This window comes from Camponotus floridanus, unplaced genomic scaffold, assembly GCF_003227725.1.
Source record: "Camponotus floridanus strain SB8 unplaced genomic scaffold, Cflo_v7.5 scaffold31, whole genome shotgun sequence".
Classification (NCBI taxonomy): domain Eukaryota; kingdom Metazoa; phylum Arthropoda; class Insecta; order Hymenoptera; family Formicidae; genus Camponotus; species Camponotus floridanus.
Window position 1 is genome coordinate 252,059 of NW_020229448.1, and position 22,364 is coordinate 274,422.

A 22,364-nucleotide genomic window follows, 5' to 3' on the forward strand; every position below is an offset into this window, starting at 1 on the left:
AATTAAGATTATTTTCTCAATGTCAATAGTATTATACGAAATTTAATGTAATAATTAATATAAAGCTCTAAATTAATGTGCGTTATTTCATACATTTAAAAGAACAAATTCTCTCTCTCTCTTTCTGCAAGTTTTCTGTTTTCAAGTTCTCCGTTAACGCTCTAAAATTATAATTATAATTAACGTACATATAAAGGATAAACAACTCATGTGTGTGTGTGTGTATATATATATCTCAATTATTGACGCAATCATTCTTGTTTACTGTATTTTGTCCATGACATATGGGATGTCCTAGTTTCACAGTTTTTTCTTTCACGCATATATCTTATATATTTTCCTACACTCATTAAAAGATTAATTAATTCTTTCGAAGTAAAATTTTTGATATATTTTTCTTTTAGAATCACACACATCCTTTCTTAATTGTATTTACGACGAATTACTCTATAGTTTTCATAGCCTGTCATTCATAGATAGTTAACAGTAGTATTATAGACGAGTTAAATATCTCCCGATCGCGTTATTATTAGCTTTGACAGATCTCGGAGACCGCGGCGCGCCGCGACGTCCGCGGAGGGGTGGAGGGGGGCGCCTGCGCCGAGTGGAGGGGCAGCGCGAAAGATACGCCGCGTATTCGTCGCGCGACGCGCAATGTGTCCCGCGCCAGCGTACGAAACGCGTCGGTGTCGCTGTCCCGCACGGTGTGACAATCTTTTTTTTCTCACACACGCGCCACTTCCGCGGTGTAGTTTCGGTCGTTCCGCGACTCGACGCGACCGATTACCTCGTTTGTTTTCCCAAGATCCCCCCCAAAAAAATTGGCGATTCTTTTTCCATTTTTTTCTTTTCGCCACGACTTAACCCCACGTCGTCTCCTCGCGCGACGATGATCCTCGCGATCCGCGCGACGCGATAACGCGATCGAGGAAACGATCTTTAGGAGTCCGCTCGACGTTTTCGTTTCTTCTCGAGGCCGACGTAAACGCGCGGCGATCGAATGCACCTCGTTGGATGCTACCGGAGGCGGTCGATCTGGAAGCCCGTGGTCACCGCGGTCCCGTGAGCAGGTGCCGCGGACATAGCTAGCACCGGTGGCCGCGATGGACGCGCGCGTGGTGGTCGGCGCCGCGCCGGCCGCGGAAGAGACGTCGGTAGCGGCGGCGGCGACGGCGGCGGCGACGCGAGGCGTCGCGACGCCCTCGCCGGTACCTTCCGCGCCGAGCACCGCTACCAGCAACGGCAACGGTGGAACGAGCGCGAACGTCGTCGCGACGCTCGCGTCCGCCTCGCAGAATCCTGTCGTCGTTGTGGCCAACCCTCCTGGCAATCATCAACAGCCGGCCGGCGTGTCGGTCGCCGCCGTGCCCAGGATACTCAGCAGAAATGTCAACGGCACCTGTAAGTTGTTTTTCAAATTATTATTCGCCGCGATTTAATCGGGAATTTAATAAATGATTTAATCGCGTGTAAATGATGTAATAGCGTTGCGTGTGAAATTTATGCAGCGTGTTTGGTTTAAGCGTATATATTCCAGTTTTTTTTTTCAATAATAGGATTCATTTTTTTTAATAGTAGTTATTTTGTTTTTCCATTTGTACTTGAAAGCAACACAAGTAATATTTTGTGAACGATTATTGAAAATCTTATTTTATTGCATGACATCGAATTTGTCGTAAAATACCTTGTAAAATTGTAGTAAAATAAATGTATCATTTAATGTATCATTTAATTTTTAAAAATAAAACTGCCACACATGGACAATATTTAAAGAAAATTAATTTAAAATTGAAGTCACATTATATAGATTTTAAACAAAACTTTTGTTCGAAATATTTTCTAATTCTATTATTTAAAAAAATAACGGAATGTATGCTTGACTAAACCTTGTACGCATGTGTGTATATATACATACATGACATAATATATACACATGTGCGATTTTAAAATACTCGAAAATTTATATGAATATTGTTAATTGTTTTTTATTAACAATTAAATAATAAATATGGAATGCAAAAAAAACAATAAAAAATGTAATTTTCGAGGCAACACACGCATTTGACTATTACTTCGTCGTATAAATAACATTTATAGTCATTCAATTGTATCCGTAATTATTCATATTACATCATAATTACAATTATGTTTTATGCACTTGTAAAAAAGTAGTCAATAGAGAAGAAGTACAAAACGTTTATTAACCATTTAACTAATAAAAAAAATATTTAATTACATAAAGAAAAACATACGCCATGACTGTATAAAGGACACATTTCATATAATGTGTGTTAGGTCAATTATTTTAAATATATATACCGCAGATAAATATTATTTTTTATTTCTATATTAGCATAATTAAAAGTAATATGTTCGGAATTCTTTTTAATCTATTCAAAAAAGTTATACACAAACATTATATAAACATACGTAAGTTAAGTTTTGGTATGATATATATACATTTTTTATAAATGTATTTATCAGTTTCTGGTAGATTATCAGTCATGATTAATAATTATTTTAAATTTGTGGAATTATTTTTGTTAATTATCGAATACTATATAATTATTGCAATTATTAATTTTATTGTAATATTAGTAATTATATACAATATAAACTTTGATTTAATTATATTTTGTCTAAATTTGAGATAACTTTGAGCGAAACCTTGTGCATTTGATCTTTTATTTAATAATAAAAATGACTTTCTCTAAATATTTTAAATATTGATAGAAATATTCAGCGCGATAATAGCCGAATCCCCCGAAGCTTTTCGTTTTTCATTAATTTGCTAAAGTGCAATTAAAAAAAATTGTTATAAACTTCAAAATTCTTATTCTTCGTAATTGAAGACAATTCAACAGTATTTTGACCCAAAAGGAGCTCCGAATGCTCCAAAAATATTTGTCGCTCCATTTATTAAGGGAGAAACTGAGGGGGTCACTCGCATAGATTCTGATGTAAGGGATTTAGCCGTGAGATGAGTTTATTTCCTCGTTTCTTGTAGATCGGACCACTATTGTACTCATATATTCGCGAGCTCGTTTCTAAAGCGTGCGCGCGAGTCGCATTTCGATCGCAAATGCTGCTCTCTCGCCGATGGGTTTACGCAAGAAACGTAATCGCCAGCAGTTACCGACGAAGCGAAGAAGTTTCGACCGAGGAGCTATCGTGGGCTATCGCGCTTTTGTGGTGTGTGTGTGTGTGTGTGTCTCTCTCTCTCTCTCTCTCATCGAAAAACTGGATGAGTCATGCCGGCGACAAAAAGCTCGCAGTTCTCTCTCTTTCTCGCGTCAGAAAAACAAGATTTTTCTTCTTCCATCTCGACGAAACTGCGGACGAGCTCTTCTTCGTCTACTTTGAGCGTTTTACCGCGCGACTCGGTGCATCGCGATAAAAAGCGCTCGACCGAGTTCGATATGTCGCTTGTTTCGAAAATTCTTTGGGACATGTTTTCTTGCAGCGCTATTTATCGCTTTCGCAATTTTCTCGATCTTTGCCTCGGTAAGGAATGTCGGTTAGCTATTGTTGTCGTTCTCTCAAACCATACCGCGGTACGATTTAATGAAAGTTTTCTCCCCCCCCCCCTCTCTCTCTCTCTCTCTCTCTCTTGTCGAGATATAATTATATATTATTCTGTATGGTATCGTTAAAAAAACCAAAGTGGTATAATTTCATAGAAGCGTTATGATTAAAAGTAGCATATCGCACAACACGATACCATGTAACGCCCCTGACGCTTTTTGCGGAAAATGTTTACCGTTTCTACTAGCAACATTAGCGTGACAAAGCGGGAACAAGCGAAGCGAGTAATTAGTAAACAGCAAAAACATACTCATTAAAAACATCATATTTTTATCTCGCGACTTATATTTCACGAGATACACATTTTATTCGCAAGATTCGATGATTATCGATACGCAACGTTATTTCGCTCCTTTTGACGTTTCATTTTTGGCATCAACAATCGACATTAAGGCAATATCGATACTTTGCGCGCGATGACAGCGAGTCTGGGGATATTCTATTTTTCCGTAAAGCTTCTTATATATATCTGTAATCGGTTTCGATCGTATTTTAAATATTAATATTCGGATTCTCGGGCTCTGTGACTCACGGCTTACGGCTCTGGCCATGTCGGCGCAAAACCGTGCAGTTTCTTCCGCCGGCGTGCAAGTATTGCGCCGTTGTGTTTTTGCCGATTTCTTATAAACGGTCGACCCGGCGCGGTCATGTAAGTGTGTTGACTATGTACCATCGGCTGCGACGACGGTGACGATGTACGTGGCAAAAAGCGCCGGGTTTTGCCCGCGATATTTCTGCGAAAGACGAAATTGCGACAGAAACCAATGCTTTCTCTCTCTCTCCCTCTCTCTCTCTCTCTCTCTCTCTCTCCAATTTCTTTCTATTTTATTTTCTTACATTTTTCCAAGATGCTTACGTTCATCATTTTCATCTCGCGCCGTTTATTCATCCTATATACGTCATTTTTATTCATTTAAATTTTGCACTGATGAATATTTAATTTTTTTTACTCGTATTATTTCGATTATTTCTCCAATTTCTTTCCATCTTACTTTCTCTCTTACATTTTTCCAAGATGCTTACATTCGTCATTTTCATCTCCTGCTTAAATTTTGCACTGATAGATATTTAATTTTTTTTACTCGTATTATTTTGATTATATCTCCAATTTCTTCCCATCTTACTTTCTCTCTTACATTTTTCCAAGATGCTTACATTCGTCATTTTCATCTTACGCCGTATATTCATCTATATGTCATTCATCTATATGTCATTTTTATTCATTTTGCACTGATGGATATTTAATTTTTTTTACTCGTAATTATTACGATTATCATGTTATCATTTTTGGACAGAGACATGTACGTTTTCAACGTATGAGGTTATTAAGACAGATGAAAGAGTTACGCTATAATTATGCGCCGCGTTATTATTATTACACAACGGTCTGATAGGCGACATTATACATTTTCTAGGGGATAAAAAGAGGCTCATATCGACGCCGGCGCTGCTGGCGCTGATGCACGTTGATGGCGAAAAAGCTCTCGCTTTTTTGCGGCAAGTTTGCCGTGTACTCGTGCCTTCGCTTAAGAAAACTTGGCGAGCGTAGCTTTTTTGCGTCGGGCATAAGAGAGCTCGGCCACTCTCTCTCGGCGTCGACCACTCGCTCGCATTCTCTCTCGAGGTACACATTACAACGTCGGAAAATTTGCGCCGTCGATGCACGCGGATCTCTGTATAAAAAAAGGGGGAGAAAAAAGTCGAGTCGAACGCGCGATGCGATTAATCGCATCCAAGAAAACTTGTCTTTATATGTTCTTAATTACCTTTAGTATTGAGATACTTTTTTATATTCAATACTACTTTATATATATAATACTATATATATATATATATATATATATATATATATATAATACTTTATATATATAATAATACGATATTAATTAACATAAAGATATTAACATATAATCTTAGAAAATGATTAATTTTATCCAACATTTATTTTAGATTTTTATTTAATATTAATACACGTAACATTGAAAATGTCAATGGTAGTTTTGCATTAGAATTTACGTGCGAATGATTCATCTCGTTAACCAGATTACAACCGATAGAGCCATGTCGGACATTAATGCGCTCATTACGGACGTTCGCTCATTAATATTTTCACCTTATCTTTTGCCGCTTTATAGCCATTTTTCTCTCTACGAAAAATGTTTCACCCTAATAGCGCCCCCCTCCCCCTTCCTGCACTTGGCGATAAAGATTTTCATAATCGTTTCTCGATTATGTTCCTTTCATTATACAAGCTCTTCTCGCGTTTGCGGTTTTTTGTCGGATACTTTGAAGAAAAATATATTTCAATATTCCACATTCATATAAATTATTAAATGTGCATGTGATTTAAAAAAAAAATTTAATATAATGTGACCATTTTTAATGCAATGTTTAAATTTAGGAAAAAAATTGAAAAGAAATATGAAAAATTGATATTAATTTTTTTTCTTTGTCGATGCGTTCTTTATTGCCATGCAAATATTTCCTTTTTTTATATTGTAAAATTGGAAACATTTTTCTTATTTGTTACGAATTTTAAAAAAGCAAAGAGAGTGCTGCACAGTGTCGATCGTAAGAGAAGAAATGAAAAGAGAGGTATTTAACCGCAATATTTCGAGCATGCGAAAAATTTGTTATTCATATCAGCGATACTTCCGGAAACATTACGATTCCAGGGTTAATAAACGCAACGCGATGTAAAACTGGCGTGACATGATAATAGCGCGTGCCTAACTTACGTAATCGGAACGCAGCTGCTTATCCCGAGGCTTTCTCCTTCTGATCGAATCGCTCCGGGTTTTGTGTACGTTCACGCCCGGTGGACGACCGTTCGCGGTCCGGAATCAAAGAAAATCCTCCGGAGAACCTAATCTGAATACGATCGCGATGCCGAGGTACGACCGGTGGGTGGTTGCATTCGAATAAGCGCCTAATTCGAGCGGCGAATATGAATGGGGAGTTCGTGGTTCCTGTACAAAGGTACGAGGACGGTACGCCTTTCCGTTTGTACATCTTATGCTGACCGACCGTTGCGAGAGCCGCAAAGTCTCCTCGCTCTTTCAACAGCGACGTTTCATCTGCCTGGGCAAATAAATCTCGATTATTTATGATTTTTATGAAAGCAATTAGCTACAGGAATTGTTTTACTTTTTTATTAATTTTCTTCTTCATTATATTTTATTTTTATTTATTATATTTCCCAGTTTATTTATTATATTATACTTTATTATTTTTTTTATATATTTTTTTTATATACTACAAGATTTTTATTGATAAGTTTTATTGATGTAGTTTTAATTTAAATTTTCTATCATTATTTAAAGTACATTTTTATTTGTGTATTTTTTTATATTTGCTTTTGGATATTTAAAAATTTATTTGGTATACTAGGGGGGGGGGGGAGTAAATCGTCTAGGATATGCAAATGATAGATAACAATCATCCCTTATTCTCATGAGCGCGTCGCGCTTTGTTTCTCTTTTGCGTTTCTCGAATACGTCCATCGCGTTCCCAGTTCCCACAGCGTCTAGGTGCGCGAATAAATTAAAAGGCTTGCGAGCTTCGGTTCCACACCCCAAGGGTGACGAGACTCCCCGTTTGTCTGCATTTTTTTGTTCTAAGCGATAATCCGGCAGGGCGATGCTCGGATGCGCCCGCGTCTCTTGGTATCTGTTTTCGGAGTCCATCCAAGGCTTCTCCCCGATGACCCGCGAACTCTCCATCTTCCCCTCCGTTCGACGCATATGCATATCATCGTCCTTTAGTGCGAGATAGCGAGCGATAGAAGGCGCAGAAAAAAAAAAGAACCGGTTAGAAGAAGGGAGAAAAAAGTGGAAGCCTCGGGAGGAATTCCGGTGCGCTGCTACGTCCTCTCTGTTCCTTTCCCGTCGAGTTTTTGCTCCTGTGGAGGACGTTCTTTCGGTTTTTGCCGCCGTGGGGGCCCCCGCGACGACTACGACGACGACGACGACGACGGGGGCAACTTTTTCTCCGTTTTATACTCGGGGCCGTTCGATCTGCATGAGTCACACGCGAAGATATTACGTTCGCTCGTCGGGATGAAGGACGATGTCTTTCTAGAGTATCCCACGATCAGTCATTTCCTTCAAGTGGCACGATTACTCGTTTCATCTCGATAAGGGATTACGATCTCGAGCGCGTCATTGCTATAAAAATATAGACTTGTAGATTTTTCCCACTGTTGACGAGAGAAGTCATTTGAGTTAAGCGTACAATATATTGTACAGTAATTTTTTTACTATATAATTTTTTCTCTCCATTATCCAACTCTATTACTTTACATTTTATTAAAATTTTCCTCACCATTTGATATTTAAAATTGTTTGATACATATTTTTACTTTTTACTTTTGTAATTTAATTAATGATTGATTCGCGATTGCTGACACATTCTTAATTTACGAAATAAACGTGTATGAATGATGGCAGGATTTGGACCGCCTAGTTGACTACAGGTGTAGATACAGATTAACGTTGACAATGGACACGTCGATTAGTTCCCGCAGGTGATGAGCTCGCTCGTTTTGAAAAAAAGAACCCCTCAGCGACTAACCCTTTCGTTTCTACGTTAAAAAAGGGTCTTCCGTAAAAGAAAAAAAAACCATTTATTCAAAAGAGATCTGTGGGAAACCGGCTTTTTATAGTTTCTCAATAACATTTTTATTTAAATAAAAAAAACTCTTTCTCCTTATACGTGCGTCTCTTATAAAACTTGAGACCAATGAAATAGATTGAGATAACGCACCTTTTTAGTTTCAATGAATTATTGCTTAAACAAATATCTCGTTTTTCTTTAATATAATGATAGTAATAAAGACATTGAATTTAAAACTAATTCTTTTTATAGAGTAAAGATTTGTATATATACTAAAAAATTGTTGAAAAAATACATTTAATATAAACAAAGCTATTGATGAGATATTATTATAATGTGAAAAATTATATCAACAATTATCCAATTTTAAGTATTGTCATTAATAATACATTTTGAAACATACAGGAGATTTCTTAAAAATCCATAATTATATATATGATATATATATTGATTTACTTTTTTGAAAATCTCGCCTTTAGTTTTATTTGGTCAGGCTATAATTTTTAGCAAAATCCGATATTCATAAATTGACCTCCAAATTCTTTTATTATTTTATATTACATTTTATCGTGCATTTTTTGCTTGACATATTTAAATATACATGTCAAAGTTAATAAAAACTAAGTATAGCAAAGATTATAAATTTTATAATATCTAGACTTGTGTTTATATCAATTGAAAAACTAGGATAAATAAGAAATATATATAGAAACATCTCTTTTTATAAATCTCTTTTTATCTTGAATTTTTTACCATTATCATTTTGATCATTATTGCGTAAAGATAAATATATTCTTTACAATTTTATTTATTTAAGGTATTTTAACGAATCTGAGATGTGTAACTTTAACAATTATTATTTTTGTTGCAAATTTGTCTCTTGAAATAAATATTGGATTAATATCAAATAATTACATTCTATTTTATTTAAGTATTCAAAATTTGATGTGATTTGGTGTGAAAAATGCTTAGGAAAATTTAATAAATATAATTAAATTTTTTAAATTGCCTTAATATTTTCAAGATAGTAACAGTAAACGTCTCATGATGATGTCTTTAAAATGGCGCGTCTTACCCTCGAAATAATGAGGGCCATTCAACAGCAATCGGAGAAAGTGTGACGTAAGATAGAGTAGGTTTACCCCTCATAGAGGGGTTGGGACATGGGCCGCACCCTTGTGACTTAAAATCGTACATCCGACCAATGCCAATGACGATTTTAAACGACCTCCATTGGGAAACCGTTTAGAGAGAATTTAACAAGAATAATCTATCTACAAAACAGAATAACAAATGTCACTTGCATCCGATAATTAATGACTCGATATATTTTTCAATTCTTTTTATAATTCATAAAATACTTATGCATTTTTAATAATTTTTTCCAAAGAATAAATACTTGGAGTTGCATTATGTTACTTTTCAAGTAGAAGCATATTGGTACGGTATTGGTAAGATATTAGAGATGTATTTTTTATAATTATAATATAATCTTTTTAAAGACATGTGATATTGAAAATTAATAAATTAATCGAAAATGTCGCCAATTTCATTGATCCATAATTCATACATTTGCGCATGATTTTTTAAATATCTGTTACGATTTTCTTTTCTCATATACCATGTATATTTTTTTATCATTTTGACATTTTCGGCTTCTCGTTAGATTTATCGAGCGATAATTTATTTCTTCCATACATATTTTTTCAAGGGGTGAGTCGTTCTTCGAGCATCTTGAGAGAAGAGTTTTGGCGCGATTTGAGGAAGCAATAAGAGAGCCAAAAGAAAGAGAGAGAAAGAGAGAGCGAAATAGACGAAAACAAAGAAACATTGTACGAAAGATAGAGGAGGAGTGAGAGAGAACAAGAGGAGAAGGATGTGGGGCCAAGGAACGACAGGCGCGCACGAGTGGTGGTGCAAAGTGGCACAAGGTATAAAAAGAGGAACGGGCGTGTAAGGGGCTGCTGTAGCGAAGCGCGGGGTAAAAGGACGCGAAGGATAAGGAACGAGGCTGAGGAGTAGCTCGAGTAAAGCGCGCGGCGAAGAGGAGAAAGGGGATAGGGAAAGATTCGAACGGCGAGTCAGTCCATCTGCCCGATGTTTTGTACAGGGGAAGGGTTGGAGGGTGGGAGGGAGGGAGAAAGGGGCAGCGCGCGGGGTGACAAAAACTTACCTAACCCTTCCTTGATTACAATGCCGGCAAAAAGTGAAATACTAACCGCCGCCGCGCCGCTCCGCTGAGGAAAGGAGGGAAGATAACAGAGAGAGAGAGAGAGATAGAGACAGAAGAAGAGGGAGAGAAAGAGAGAAGACAGTGCGCGCTCCTAAGAAACTAGACTCGTTTTTGCGCGACCAGAGGCGAGCGGAGGAGAGCGTCCGTTCTCCGTAAAGTATCGGACAAAGAACGTGCACCACTAACTCTGCCTCCTCCTCCTCCTCCTCTCCCTTCTCTTCTTTCCCGTCTCTTGCCTCTCCGACAAACCTTCTTCTTGGTTCCGTCGTGTCCGTGCTCCGGGCGCCTCCAGTTCGCCCCCGTTTGTACTCCGCGTCTCTTTTCCACCCTGACCTTTTCCCTTCCTCCGGCTTTCTTTCATCCCTACGCGCGTGTCTTTCCTCCGTTTCCTCTTTTCGCCCCATTATCTTTGTTCTTTTTACTCATCTCTATATTCACCTTCAGCACGAATTTCGCAGTCCTCTGCAACGAGACAAATGTACTTGTTTCCGTGATTCACGACGGGAAATAAGTCAAATAAAATTTATTCATTTGAATAAAATTTATTTGTTAATTGCATTTTTTGTTATTCCAACTTGCGTTACTCAAATTAGAAATTGATAGAATTACGCTAGTGTTGTAAATAATTTATTATAATTTAATATCACAATATCTAATTAATTAACCTCGCGTGCATCATTAGCCCTTATTTTCTTTTCATTTATCGATAATTTTCCACGTTATTGTTACGCTGGATAAAAAATATCGCTGTTATCCTGTTTGTAATAGTATCTGTAACAAATATTGTGTTTTTTCCCAATGGAAGATATATAATAAAATTGGCACATGCTTGTGACGAAATTGATACGGTCCAGCGATTTCTCTTTTTCGCAATCGCTGTCATCTACGCTGTCTATCGCGACCTTGATCTATCGAGATTCATTATTCGTCTCACGAGGAAATCGATAGAAACCGAAAGAATTTAATAGAATTTAATTTAATTTTCGGTAGAAACGGTAGACAGAGAAAGGACGTGTTTTCTGTCGTGTTTCTATCATAAATATAAGAATTATTTTTCGCTTTATATTGTTCAAGACATTCGGTGAAATTATTCTCCATAGTTTCCGAAACTCTCCAATAATTCAAACATTACAATTTTTTTTAAATTGTTTGGATCTTTGAGAGTTGTTTAATATTTAGAATTGTGTATTTTTCTTTCTACTTTTTTCTACTTTGAAAAATTTAATCGCACAATTTACTCGAATCTTTTGTCCGAGTCCTAGTCTCGAATTCGATTCGTGGCAATCGTCATTTGACTCCCGTAGCGACAATTCGGTCTTCTTTCGCCACGGGATATCGTCATGGTGATTTTCTTGAGAATCATTTTCTCCCTCGCGAGAGCAATCATGAGTCGAACTCGCGCGAAAAAGGGATAATCTACTCGACGATGTTCCCGCAGGATTCGAAATGCTTTTCTTTCACCGATTATAGTTAACCCTTTGCGGTCCTATATCGAGTCTGACTCGACATTGCGTTTCATTCAACCGGTCCTACATCAAATTTAGCTCGATATAGAAATTATAACTATTTATAACTATTATAATAATTAATTTTATAATTATTTATGAATCTTTAATTATTTATGTATAAACATTTGAGCGATTTTGACAATGTTTCTCGTAGTATTTTAATAGCATACATCCTTGCAGAGATTTCTTTTTTCTTCTATGTCATCTGATTACTAAAAAAACATACAAGTCTTAAGGTAAAAAAAAGTAATTGAATTGCGCGTAGATCAGCTGGAATGAAATATCAGAAATGGTCCAGATCGCGAAAAATTAAAGAGAATTTCTCATTTTACGAAATTTTTAATCTCTATTCTATTTTTACTCTTTGATGAAACGATCGTCTATACCAGTGAATCGGCCGTATGTCTGCGAAATTATTAGACGTAACGCATCAGTTTTATACATTTTATGCTACTTAATTTTATTCATATTTCGATCCGATTTTTATACTAATACGAATATTGATACTAGCGCGTGTAATTATTAGCTGCGATTAAATGCATAATTATTCGAAATTTCAGAGCGAAAAAAAGAAAACTCGCAAAGACGGGAGATTGATGGTAAACAATTTCGTCCTCTGCAAAATGCCTTTTATTCCGCGAGATTCTTTCCTTTCGTATTATTCGAAATTTTGTTTTCTGTAAACCGCGCACGTGTCGAGTGCGTTTCGCACACGTACGCACGCACACATTCGCCGTTTCTTAATATTATAATTATACCGGGAAGCATAATTAAGGCGCGGTTTTTTGCGCTCGCATCGGTCGCATCACGCGGACTATGACGGTTATATGCGCATCACGGCTCACGGCGCGTCCGCAAAGTTCGGATTCGCTTCTGATTTAGCGCGCCGCCGTTTCTCTTTTTCGCCGTGGCCGCGTCTAATCTGGTTCTCCTTGCGAATGCCTCCCCGTTTTTCTCCATCTCCAGGCATCGAGAGCCTGGGTTAATTCTTGGCACAATGATCGTAAAACATATCCAAGGATAGAAAACAATGGTAATCCCGGAGTTGTCGGCGCGACGACACACGGTGATTCCGCTCTGTGGAATTTCTTCGTTTCGGAATTCGCGCTTCTCTTTTTCCGACAAACGAGTTTCAATATTTGTCTCATCTGCAACATGAATAAAAATAAAAAACGACGCACTCCATTTCTCTGATGTTAGAACATAATTAATAAATCAAAATTTTCTCCGCTTTTCCTCTCTCATCTTTTTATAAAATATTATAATGTAGCTGGGAGAATTGTTACATTATTTATGTTAGATAATATTTTGTATATTATTATATTATTTATGTTCAATAATAGTTTGTATATCATTATATGATTTATCAAATACATACGAAGAATTAAAAATCTTTTTTCGAAATATACAGCGTACTAAATTTTTCTACAGTTTTGATTATAAATGGGACTAAATAACATTTTTCCCCGACACAAAACCAAAAACGTTGAATCTATCTTACGCAGCTACAATTTCCTGCAGTTTAAGTTCCTACGCGAAAATAAAATTTATCCGGCGCTCATTTCTGCGAATCTTATATCCTTTTCTTTGCGCGATCGCTTTTTTCTCCTCTCGAAAATCGCTGGACCGGTCCCGCAGGTTATCATTGCCCATGGAAAACATGTCCTATACGGACCGCGACGATGACGACGATGACCTGGGTACGCGAACCTCCAGGGTTTCGCCGTGGGATGGGATCGGGTTTTTCTCACCGTCACGACGCGTCTCTCCGCCTCCGGACCGCGTTCGCGTTCCCGGCCGACAAAAACGAGCCACCCCGTGCCAAAAAAGTCGTTATGTAAATGCGCCGCGGAAGCCCGGCCTAGACCGCGCCGCCGCCGCTGTTCCGTTGGTCACAGGTATATACGGGATGAATCGTGCAATTCGATCACCCTGCGACGATTTTCAGTTTGAAAAAGCAAAGGTGACCGGCGAAAAAACTTGGAGAAGAAAGAAAGAAACGATCGAATAAATTTCCTGAAAGATACGACTCAATTTTGCACAGGTTTTTACGGGATTCATCGCGAGTCTTATAGGGGGGGAAGGCTGCGGTTCCGGTAACTCGATGTAAAATTAATCGATACGAATGATACGCATAATGATAATTTTCGAATATAATGTAAATCGGTGAAATTTCTTGTATAATATTTGAGAGGATCTGACTAAAACTTGAATCGGGGTGGGAATAGCATAGCCGTACTCTCAAACTCCATCTCCAATTCTGAAATTAGGTCGAGTAAATAAATGCGGGATGAATTATTAATAAATTCAGCTAATGCGGCGTAAAGTTGATGAGCGAACGATTGCGCTTATGGTTTTATTTTTTAACAAAAGCTCGATCGAAGTGTTGTCGCGCGGATGACAGGCTTAGTTAGATGATCAACAACGTGTATATCACATACGCGCGGTATTAATAAAGTCATGAAAACGAGAATAAGATGTCAGCGACGGCGATATAAATAAATGACGGGCAATAATAATGGGAAATCCACGCAAAAACCGCGAGGAAAGTTCGTGCACCTCTGATCTATAGGAATTTTTCGGACAAAATAATCGAACCGACGAAAATGCAAGATTGGCGATATCTAAGACAAGAAATGATAATTAAGTCTAAAATTTGTATTTTTTTACCTTTTAATTATTATATCTAGGAACAAACGTACAAATATATGCACGAGAAATAATAAAATAATACTGTATTTTAATAAAGAATGTGTCTCCAAAATATATCCTTTAGTTTCAGGCTTCTTCGTCAATTTTTCCTTCTAGCAAAAATGTCATTGTACAAATAATATTTAAGTCTTTAGCGATTGAAAATGAAAGATGTTTCACGCGAATTAAACTTTACAAAGGTTTATGTGATTAAATAATAAAATTATATTTTTCATTTAATTTAAAGTGAACTTGTAGAATTTTAATTTCAAAAATATGCCAAATATAATCCACGGGTTAAAGGAAATGATTAATTTATAATATCCTATCGAGGGATAAATAAGTAAAAATTCCAAGAGTAAAAATCATAAAAAAATCTAATGATAAATTAATACGAAAAAAATGACAATTATATATTTCTCTTATAAATATCCTCCCTCCTTGCAAAACGCGTGTCTCAATCGCACCTGGACGTGTCTCCTTCTTCATTCGTCCTGCTATCGTTCGGCCTAACCGATTCTGCTGACCCAAGACACCGGTGGTGCTTCGTGCACGTAGATCCTTTTTTCGCGGGTCGCAGTTCGCGCTAGAAAAATCTCGCGGAACAAGTCGCCACCCCGTCGTCCGGGGACTTATTCGCGGGCCCGAGAGATCGACAGCGCACGAGCGTGAGACCGGGATCCGGGCTCGTAATAAGACCCGTCGGCCAGTTTTTTTTACCTTTCTCTCTCCTTCTGCTTCCCTTCCTTCAGCCTCTTTCTTCGACTTCACCCTGCGCTCTTCTCTCTCTCTTTACTCTCCTTCCCTCCGATGGCGCGGTACCGGTATTAATTTATACGCGGTACGTGTGTGCACGCCGCTTTTTCTCGCAGTTCCTCGAAATTTGCAAGAAACTAGTCGGACTTTGGCGTCTCCTCTCCTGGACTCGCGTGATCGTGTCGATACAGACAACGACGATGACAACGATAATGATTGTGCGGCGAATGGTGAGAAGGCGAGGGTGGCTATGGGAAAGATGGTGCGATTATCGACGATGTACATTTAAATGATTTATTTGATTTAATTCTTTTTCTAATTTACCTTGATTCATCCAAAACCATGTCCTTAGTGTCCTTATTATAATAAAAGAAATTTGTATGTGTTGTGTATATATACTAAAAAATTAATACAAATAGAGAAAAGCATATTCTGGTAAAAATATATCTTATTTTAATCATTTTTAAAAGCAGAAGAAAGTTAAATCATGGAGAAATCTGATATTTCGCGGTCAACTTTTTGCAAAAATATTCTACTAGTTAGTACTGAACTGAATCGAGATGCAATGTGCTCCGATCAAATGTTTGTAATTTTTTTTGTCATTGATATTTTTTTGATATCACAAATTTTCTCAAATTAATATAATGCAATATTTATATATAGACATGTAGAGATGCACTGTATTAATTTGGAAAGAAAGATTATTAATAATATACAATAATATACAATAATAACAATAAAATATATGTTGAATGCTGGTGATCGCGAAATATCAATGGCTTTTATACCAACCAGACTGTCTAATTACGACATAATTGATTGTTGACGGTGAGTGAAGAGAAGAAGAAGCAAAGGGGAAAGATAGGATCCGCACAGCGATTATTACCGCTGTCGGCGCAAAACTGTACCGATTCATTGCAGTTGGAATCGACAATTGCCGCTGTGTTAAGTGTGCCAGAGACTCTCTTAACGAACCTCTTTAACGATCGTACAATACTATGCGATTTGCAGTGGTGCAGACATCCGTGCCGCAGAATGAGGCCGAGTTGCAGCTGTACCGAGTGATGCAGCGCGCCTCGCTACTGGGATATTACGACACACTCCTCGAGATGGGTAAGTACGATCAGGATCACATCTACGTTTATCTGTAAAAAAATATTTAAATTTTAGTATAAAAGATACTTTAATTATAGTTTAAAAGATACTTTAATTATAGTGTAGTTTTGTACAAAATTTGCAAATCTTTAAATGCGATTTTTAATTTAGATTTATATACAATCTCCCTGCGAGAGAGTTAGACAATCTTACATAAAAATAATCCATGGAGATTCAAATCTTATGGAGATTATAAAAAATAAAACACATAGTATCAAAAGCACACAATATCAGCGATTACAAAACAATAATGATTCAAAATGTTTTTTAATACGATATATATAATTTTTTGACCCTAATTGATGTATTTATTTGATGCATGTTTAAGAGAGAATTTTTCAAGTTTTGCCTGATGCAGTTTGTGTCGATTTAAAAGTCCTTTAAGATATTTTTTGATGTTTTTTCATTTTTTTGACTGCGGATCTGAGTGAAAATCTATGCAATGTTTATAATTTTTTTTACTTTTTAATACAGTATTATATAATGTATTATAGGAGGCGATGACGTGCAACAATTGTGCGATGCAGGCGAAGAAGAGTTTCTGGAGATTATGGCGCTGGTCGGCATGGCGAGCAAGCCACTTCACGTCAGGAGGCTCCAGAAAGCTCTGCAGGAATGGCTCACTAATCCTTGTAAAGTACCATTTATATGCTACGCAAATTTTGAATTTTATTTAGAAAGTATTATCGCGTAAATTTCGACTTTTATCATAAAATTTGAAACTGAAAAGTTTGATATCAAAAGACGCTGAGACAGATCCATTTAAAAAGTGATGTGTTATACAAATTATAGATTATCTAATTCACGATAATGATATAATACGCGATTTGAAAACTGTGCTTGCAGAAATGACCTATATTTAAAATTAACAAAACACAGATTAATATACCATATATTAACTGAGAAATAAGCTCTATAATAAATTATATTTTTTCTCCACTTTAAAAGTAAGAGAATTATATATCGATTTTTTTGAAGCACGTTTCTTCAAATTTCATAATTTTACGAAATTCAAAATTTTTACATCAATAGTAAATATATCATATGTAAGAAATTTATGTCTAACGAAATGTGACATTTCGCAGCATTGTTTCAAACGCCAGTCGTGCCGACGAATGCCGCTGCCAAAAGTCCCGTCGCCGTCACCGTCGGTTTCGCGTGTGCGAGCCCGCGGTCGCAGATGCAGAGCCTGCCGACCAGTTTCACCGCAACTTCCCAGACTTCTCTGATGTCCATGCCCTATGTAACGACGACGCCTCACGTGCCATTGACGCCGTTGCCTTGCCGAAGTGCCAGTCCGGTCGTACCGGTCACCAGTGTGTCCGTGCCGACGCCTTCCACGACCTTTCGCCAGAGTCCGAGCCCAAACACCTCTTTACCTTACACGACTACGCACAGTCCAAATGTGTTGCAGGTGAAGATTACTCTTTCTTTAATCAGGAAAGCAATTGGCAAGAAATGAATCATCATTGACCGACCGATGTCGATGGCGTGACATTGATTGATCTAAGAAAAATTTGATTAGTCGCACTTGGTGCGCATTCATTCAATTTTCTGTATTCGGTTGATTTTGAAAATTTGATGCAGAAAATTTAGCGATTAGTGCATCCAATAGAATCCATCATAATTGTTTTGAATCTCTACCTATAGTCTTATATAAATCAAGTATTACGAATTATTAATAAAAAAAAACTTTAACTAATTTCAATTGTGTATGTGATAAGTGTTGAATTAATGAAAGTGATGCTGAAAGAAAAGGGAGTCTAGAATCTCTATTTTAAAAATAATTTCAGCAATTGATTTGTCGGAGATCTCTTTAAACATTTATCTTATAGTCGAATATAATAACCAAGAAATCTGTAGTTATATAGTATTTTTCAACGAATTTGTTTTTGTTTTATACTGCTAATCTTATATAATCTTATTTTATACTATCAATCTTATATAATCTTATTTTATACTATCTTATATAATATTATTTTATATCGTGTCACTAGGTAGGAACGTGCGAATCTTCGTGCGGCAGCGGCACGACGCCAAGCCCGAGTGGCGGTGGCGGAGGCGGAGGCGGCGGTGGAGGCGCACCTGCGAGCCCGACGCAGCCGACGCCAACCCTCCTGCAATCGCAGGTGCAACGGCTCGCCGAAGCTGCGGAGAGGCTCGTCGCTACCATAAGGCCCCTTGATCCTAAACCCCACAACGTGAAGAAAAAACTCTGCAAGAACTTGGAGGTGAATTCTAAACTGGCGGCGTGCTTTCAGGCGTATTCAAAATACAAAATGAATCTTCTAGACTTTCTACGAACGATTATTGGTCTTTAAACGCTAAACGTTACATTCGCTAAAGAAAAGCGTGTCCTGATTGTATGCTCTAGACAATAAGCGCGCTTAATAAGTTTACTAAATGATAATGTTCGCGTAATTTAATTACAAATTTTAAAAACTGTTAAAGATATATTTTAAAATAGCAAACTGTACTTTTCGAATGTATATATTACAGATGGTAATGACAATGTCTGACAGTGACCCGCGCAAAATGGATGAAATTCGAAAGTACGCGGCGATTTACGGTAGATTCGACTGCAAGAGAAAGCCGGAGAAACCGCTCACGTTGCACGAGGTATCTGTGAACGAAGCGGCGGCGCAAATTTGCAGATTCGTGCCTGCCCTCCTCACCAGGAGAGACGAATTGTTTCCTTTGGCGCGTCGTGTGGTCCGTGATTCCGGCTACCATTATTCCAAAAGTCAATAGTAAATATCATAGATTTATATAGACTTACAGGGAAATCTATAAATTTCATATTTAACATTCAAACTTGTGATTTCAATCATTGAATAATATTTGTGATTCAATATTTATGATTTATCTAAAAGATCTATCAAGCCTGAGGACTTCAGAATACATGTTTACTGATTAAATATCTCAGAATGTAAATTGATGTGTATAAAAGTGTATTAAAAATTTATCACGTAGCTTTGTACCAATGTTTGCAGCTTGTCAATGTTGAAATCACGCGAAAACGGGGAGGAGACCGATAACGTTTCGAAACGCCGTAAGCTCGAGCTGGAGGGTGAGGGTGAGGACGCGACGCAGGTTAGATTATCTCGGCCACAGAAATAGATCGCTCACTGTGCATTCGTCTACCGCGCCCGCATGGTCGCTAATCACTAACCGTACGCTCGTCACGTAGAGATCGTCACGCATTAACCATCCGCACTTACTTGTATATGCGCAAAACAAAATGGATGCAAAAGGTCAAAAAAAGGTCAAGTATAGTTGCAAATGTGTGTGCATGGCTTGCGCCTCGACTTGATTGAATCGAAATCATCGTGATTTGTTTGCTGTAGATCGTAGTAAAGATCTACTTTAATTTTTATTATTTCATATAATTGGCAATTTTGTATAAATTATAAAAAAAGATACATATACACTTGCGCACGCACATACACATACACATACAAGCTTATGAATTTATTTATTAATATTTTAATATCCTCGCTAAAGAATTGACTGTAAATATCACGAATAATAGTTTCATGTTTCTTTTTTTATTTATTCTTGATCTCTGTTGTTCTATTATAAATGCAATTCTTTTAGTATATAAATCGCGGTTTCTATTATGACTTTGCAGTTTTTGCATGTGCTTGCACTAAATTGATATTTGCTTAAATAAATACGTAGATATGTAATAAAAAATTCTCAGAAACGCATGGAATTTTTGAAAAAAGGTCTTTTCTATATTACATATTAATTTTGTTAGATCCGATAATAGAAATATTCAGTTAGTACACATTATAATATCCAAGGTTAACTACTTCGACACGACTTGCTTGGATTCTATGCTTTGTACCTGGTATCCCAAGTTGTGTTTATCTACTTATTTATAACTTATCTATCTATAACTAATCACATGCTTACTTGTGTTACTCCGTATTTGTCCGTATCTTCGATCTTCTATTATATTCCCCTCTTTCTTTTATGAATCAAATTTGCTATTTCTACTGTCTATAGCAGTTCACCGTTTCAGGAGGAGTTGGATCTCCGTTGTTCCGGAACGGACATTAATAATTCCATCACGAGAAGACACAGGTCGTCGAGGTGATTATTCTTAGTTTAGTCCTTTCTCTGTATTAAAAGTAATTTAAAAAATTAATAATAAAATAATACAATTACGTAGTAATTTAATAGTAAACATCTAAACTAGAGGTAAAAGTATTAAAGAAATCTTGTCAAGATATTTTGTTAAAAAATTATCACATTTCTGAAAGAAATTATATTATATACCCAGCAAACACCAAGTAACATTTATATAATTGTTAGTTGTAATTTCTCACTCAACAATATAACTGTTACATGTTATGTAACAGTTATATTGTTGAGTGGGAAATTATAATTAATAGTTATTTAATGTTTGTTGGGATATATATATATATATATATATATATATATATATATATATATATATATCTTCCTAGTTATAGTATTATTTTCCAATTCAGTTTGTATGTAATAAGTATGTATTGATGTTCAGATATTGGCAATGTTTCAGTCCAGTTTGGAGGAAGAAGAATAACAATGGCATATTCAGTGCTAGCGTGGAGGAAATTAGCGATTCGGACAGTCAATTCTCATTTTCTAACGAGGAATCTTCATCTATGCATGTAAATATAACGTTAATGAAATGAATTCTATCTATACTGTCTAAACTTTCATGTGCTAAAAATTTCTAAGGTAATTAGAAATGTAATATGCTTGTATTTTTCAGGATACAAACGAGGCAGAGGCTGAAAACACCGATAAAGAAGGCGACTTTAATCTAAAGGTGAGCAGGCGATTTAAAATTCTCGTTTTTTTCATCATTTTTTATCTTTTGTTATTCTCTCTTGGACATTAAAAAAACTGAAAAAAAGGAAAAAGAGAAAAAAACTCTAAAATGCAATCGAACAAGTTTTTTTGTTTGCTTCTTCTTATTATCCTTGAATAATAATGTACGATGAAAAAAAAACTCGCTGTATGCTCGTTTATAATAGAAGAGATAGAGATAAACATCGGCATTTTATTTATCGTGACTGTTGATTACGAATAAATTATGCGTAGGTAATAGCTTCACGCGGAGATAACATAATTGCCGTGGCGAATCCTGCATTAATGGAATGCAGTCATCCTGTAAAGGAGGAGCCCGCGGACGAGAAATCCACACTGTGATATTACTTAGCGTTATTTACTGCCGCATTATTGACGTCACGACGGCTGGTCCTGCTGATTATTGTCGTCATCACGATCATCATTTGCGCTGAAATACGTATTTCATATGTTATCAAATAACAATAGCATTCATGACATTTGCTGTAATTATGAGACTTATTCGCTAGAATTTTCGTTCTATGTGATCGCGATCTTTCTCTTCAACGTGACTCTTTGCGTTTGTTTCGAATGATGTGAGAAATGTTTATAATACTGCCTCTCTGTTATTTGATTCTAGCGAAATATAAACAAAATTGTATAGCGATTATGAATGTTTATAGAGAAAAAGAATGACAGGGAAAAGATGATAGAAAATAAAAATAAACCGTTTAAATCAAAAGATTGACTGAAGTATATGGTATTATAAAATGTATATCGTAAGAGTAAATATGTAAATATATATATATATATATATATATAAAGATCTTTTTTTATGCGTCTCTCATTGTGTATAATTTTATTTAAAAATATTTTAATCAGTATTATTAATTTATGTCACGCATATACCAACTTTATTCTTACATTTATGTATATATAATCATTCGATTATGGCTTGCCAGCTTTTATTCGCTAAATCG

General features: G+C 36.5%; 1 protein-coding gene across 3 annotated transcripts; it reads left to right on the forward strand.

Annotated features, from left to right (window-relative positions):
• Nucleotides 1-394: 394 nt before the first annotated feature.
• Nucleotides 395-22,165, forward strand: LOC105252362 (NGFI-A-binding protein homolog). 3 transcript variants are annotated; one of them, XR_003123018.1, is made up of 11 exons: nt 395-1,401; nt 16,399-16,500; nt 17,037-17,174; nt 17,628-17,956; nt 18,540-18,773; nt 19,042-19,292; nt 19,536-19,635; nt 20,570-20,640; nt 21,097-21,203; nt 21,308-21,364; nt 21,640-21,773. XR_003123018.1 is itself a non-coding variant. In XM_025410326.1 (11 exons), exons 1-11 carry the CDS (start codon nt 1,104-1,106, stop codon nt 21,745-21,747), a joined length of 1,797 nt encoding a protein of 598 aa, XP_025266111.1. In that variant the 5' UTR covers nt 400-1,103; the 3' UTR covers nt 21,748-22,165. The 3 variants fall into 3 exon arrangements, 2 of the variants coding, with proteins under 2 accessions (XP_025266111.1, XP_025266110.1); XM_025410326.1 differs by having other exon boundaries at nt 400-1,401; nt 20,573-20,640; nt 21,092-21,203; nt 21,640-22,165; XM_025410325.1 differs by having other exon boundaries at nt 401-1,401; nt 21,092-21,203; nt 21,640-22,165.
• Nucleotides 22,166-22,364: the final 199 nt, after the last annotated feature.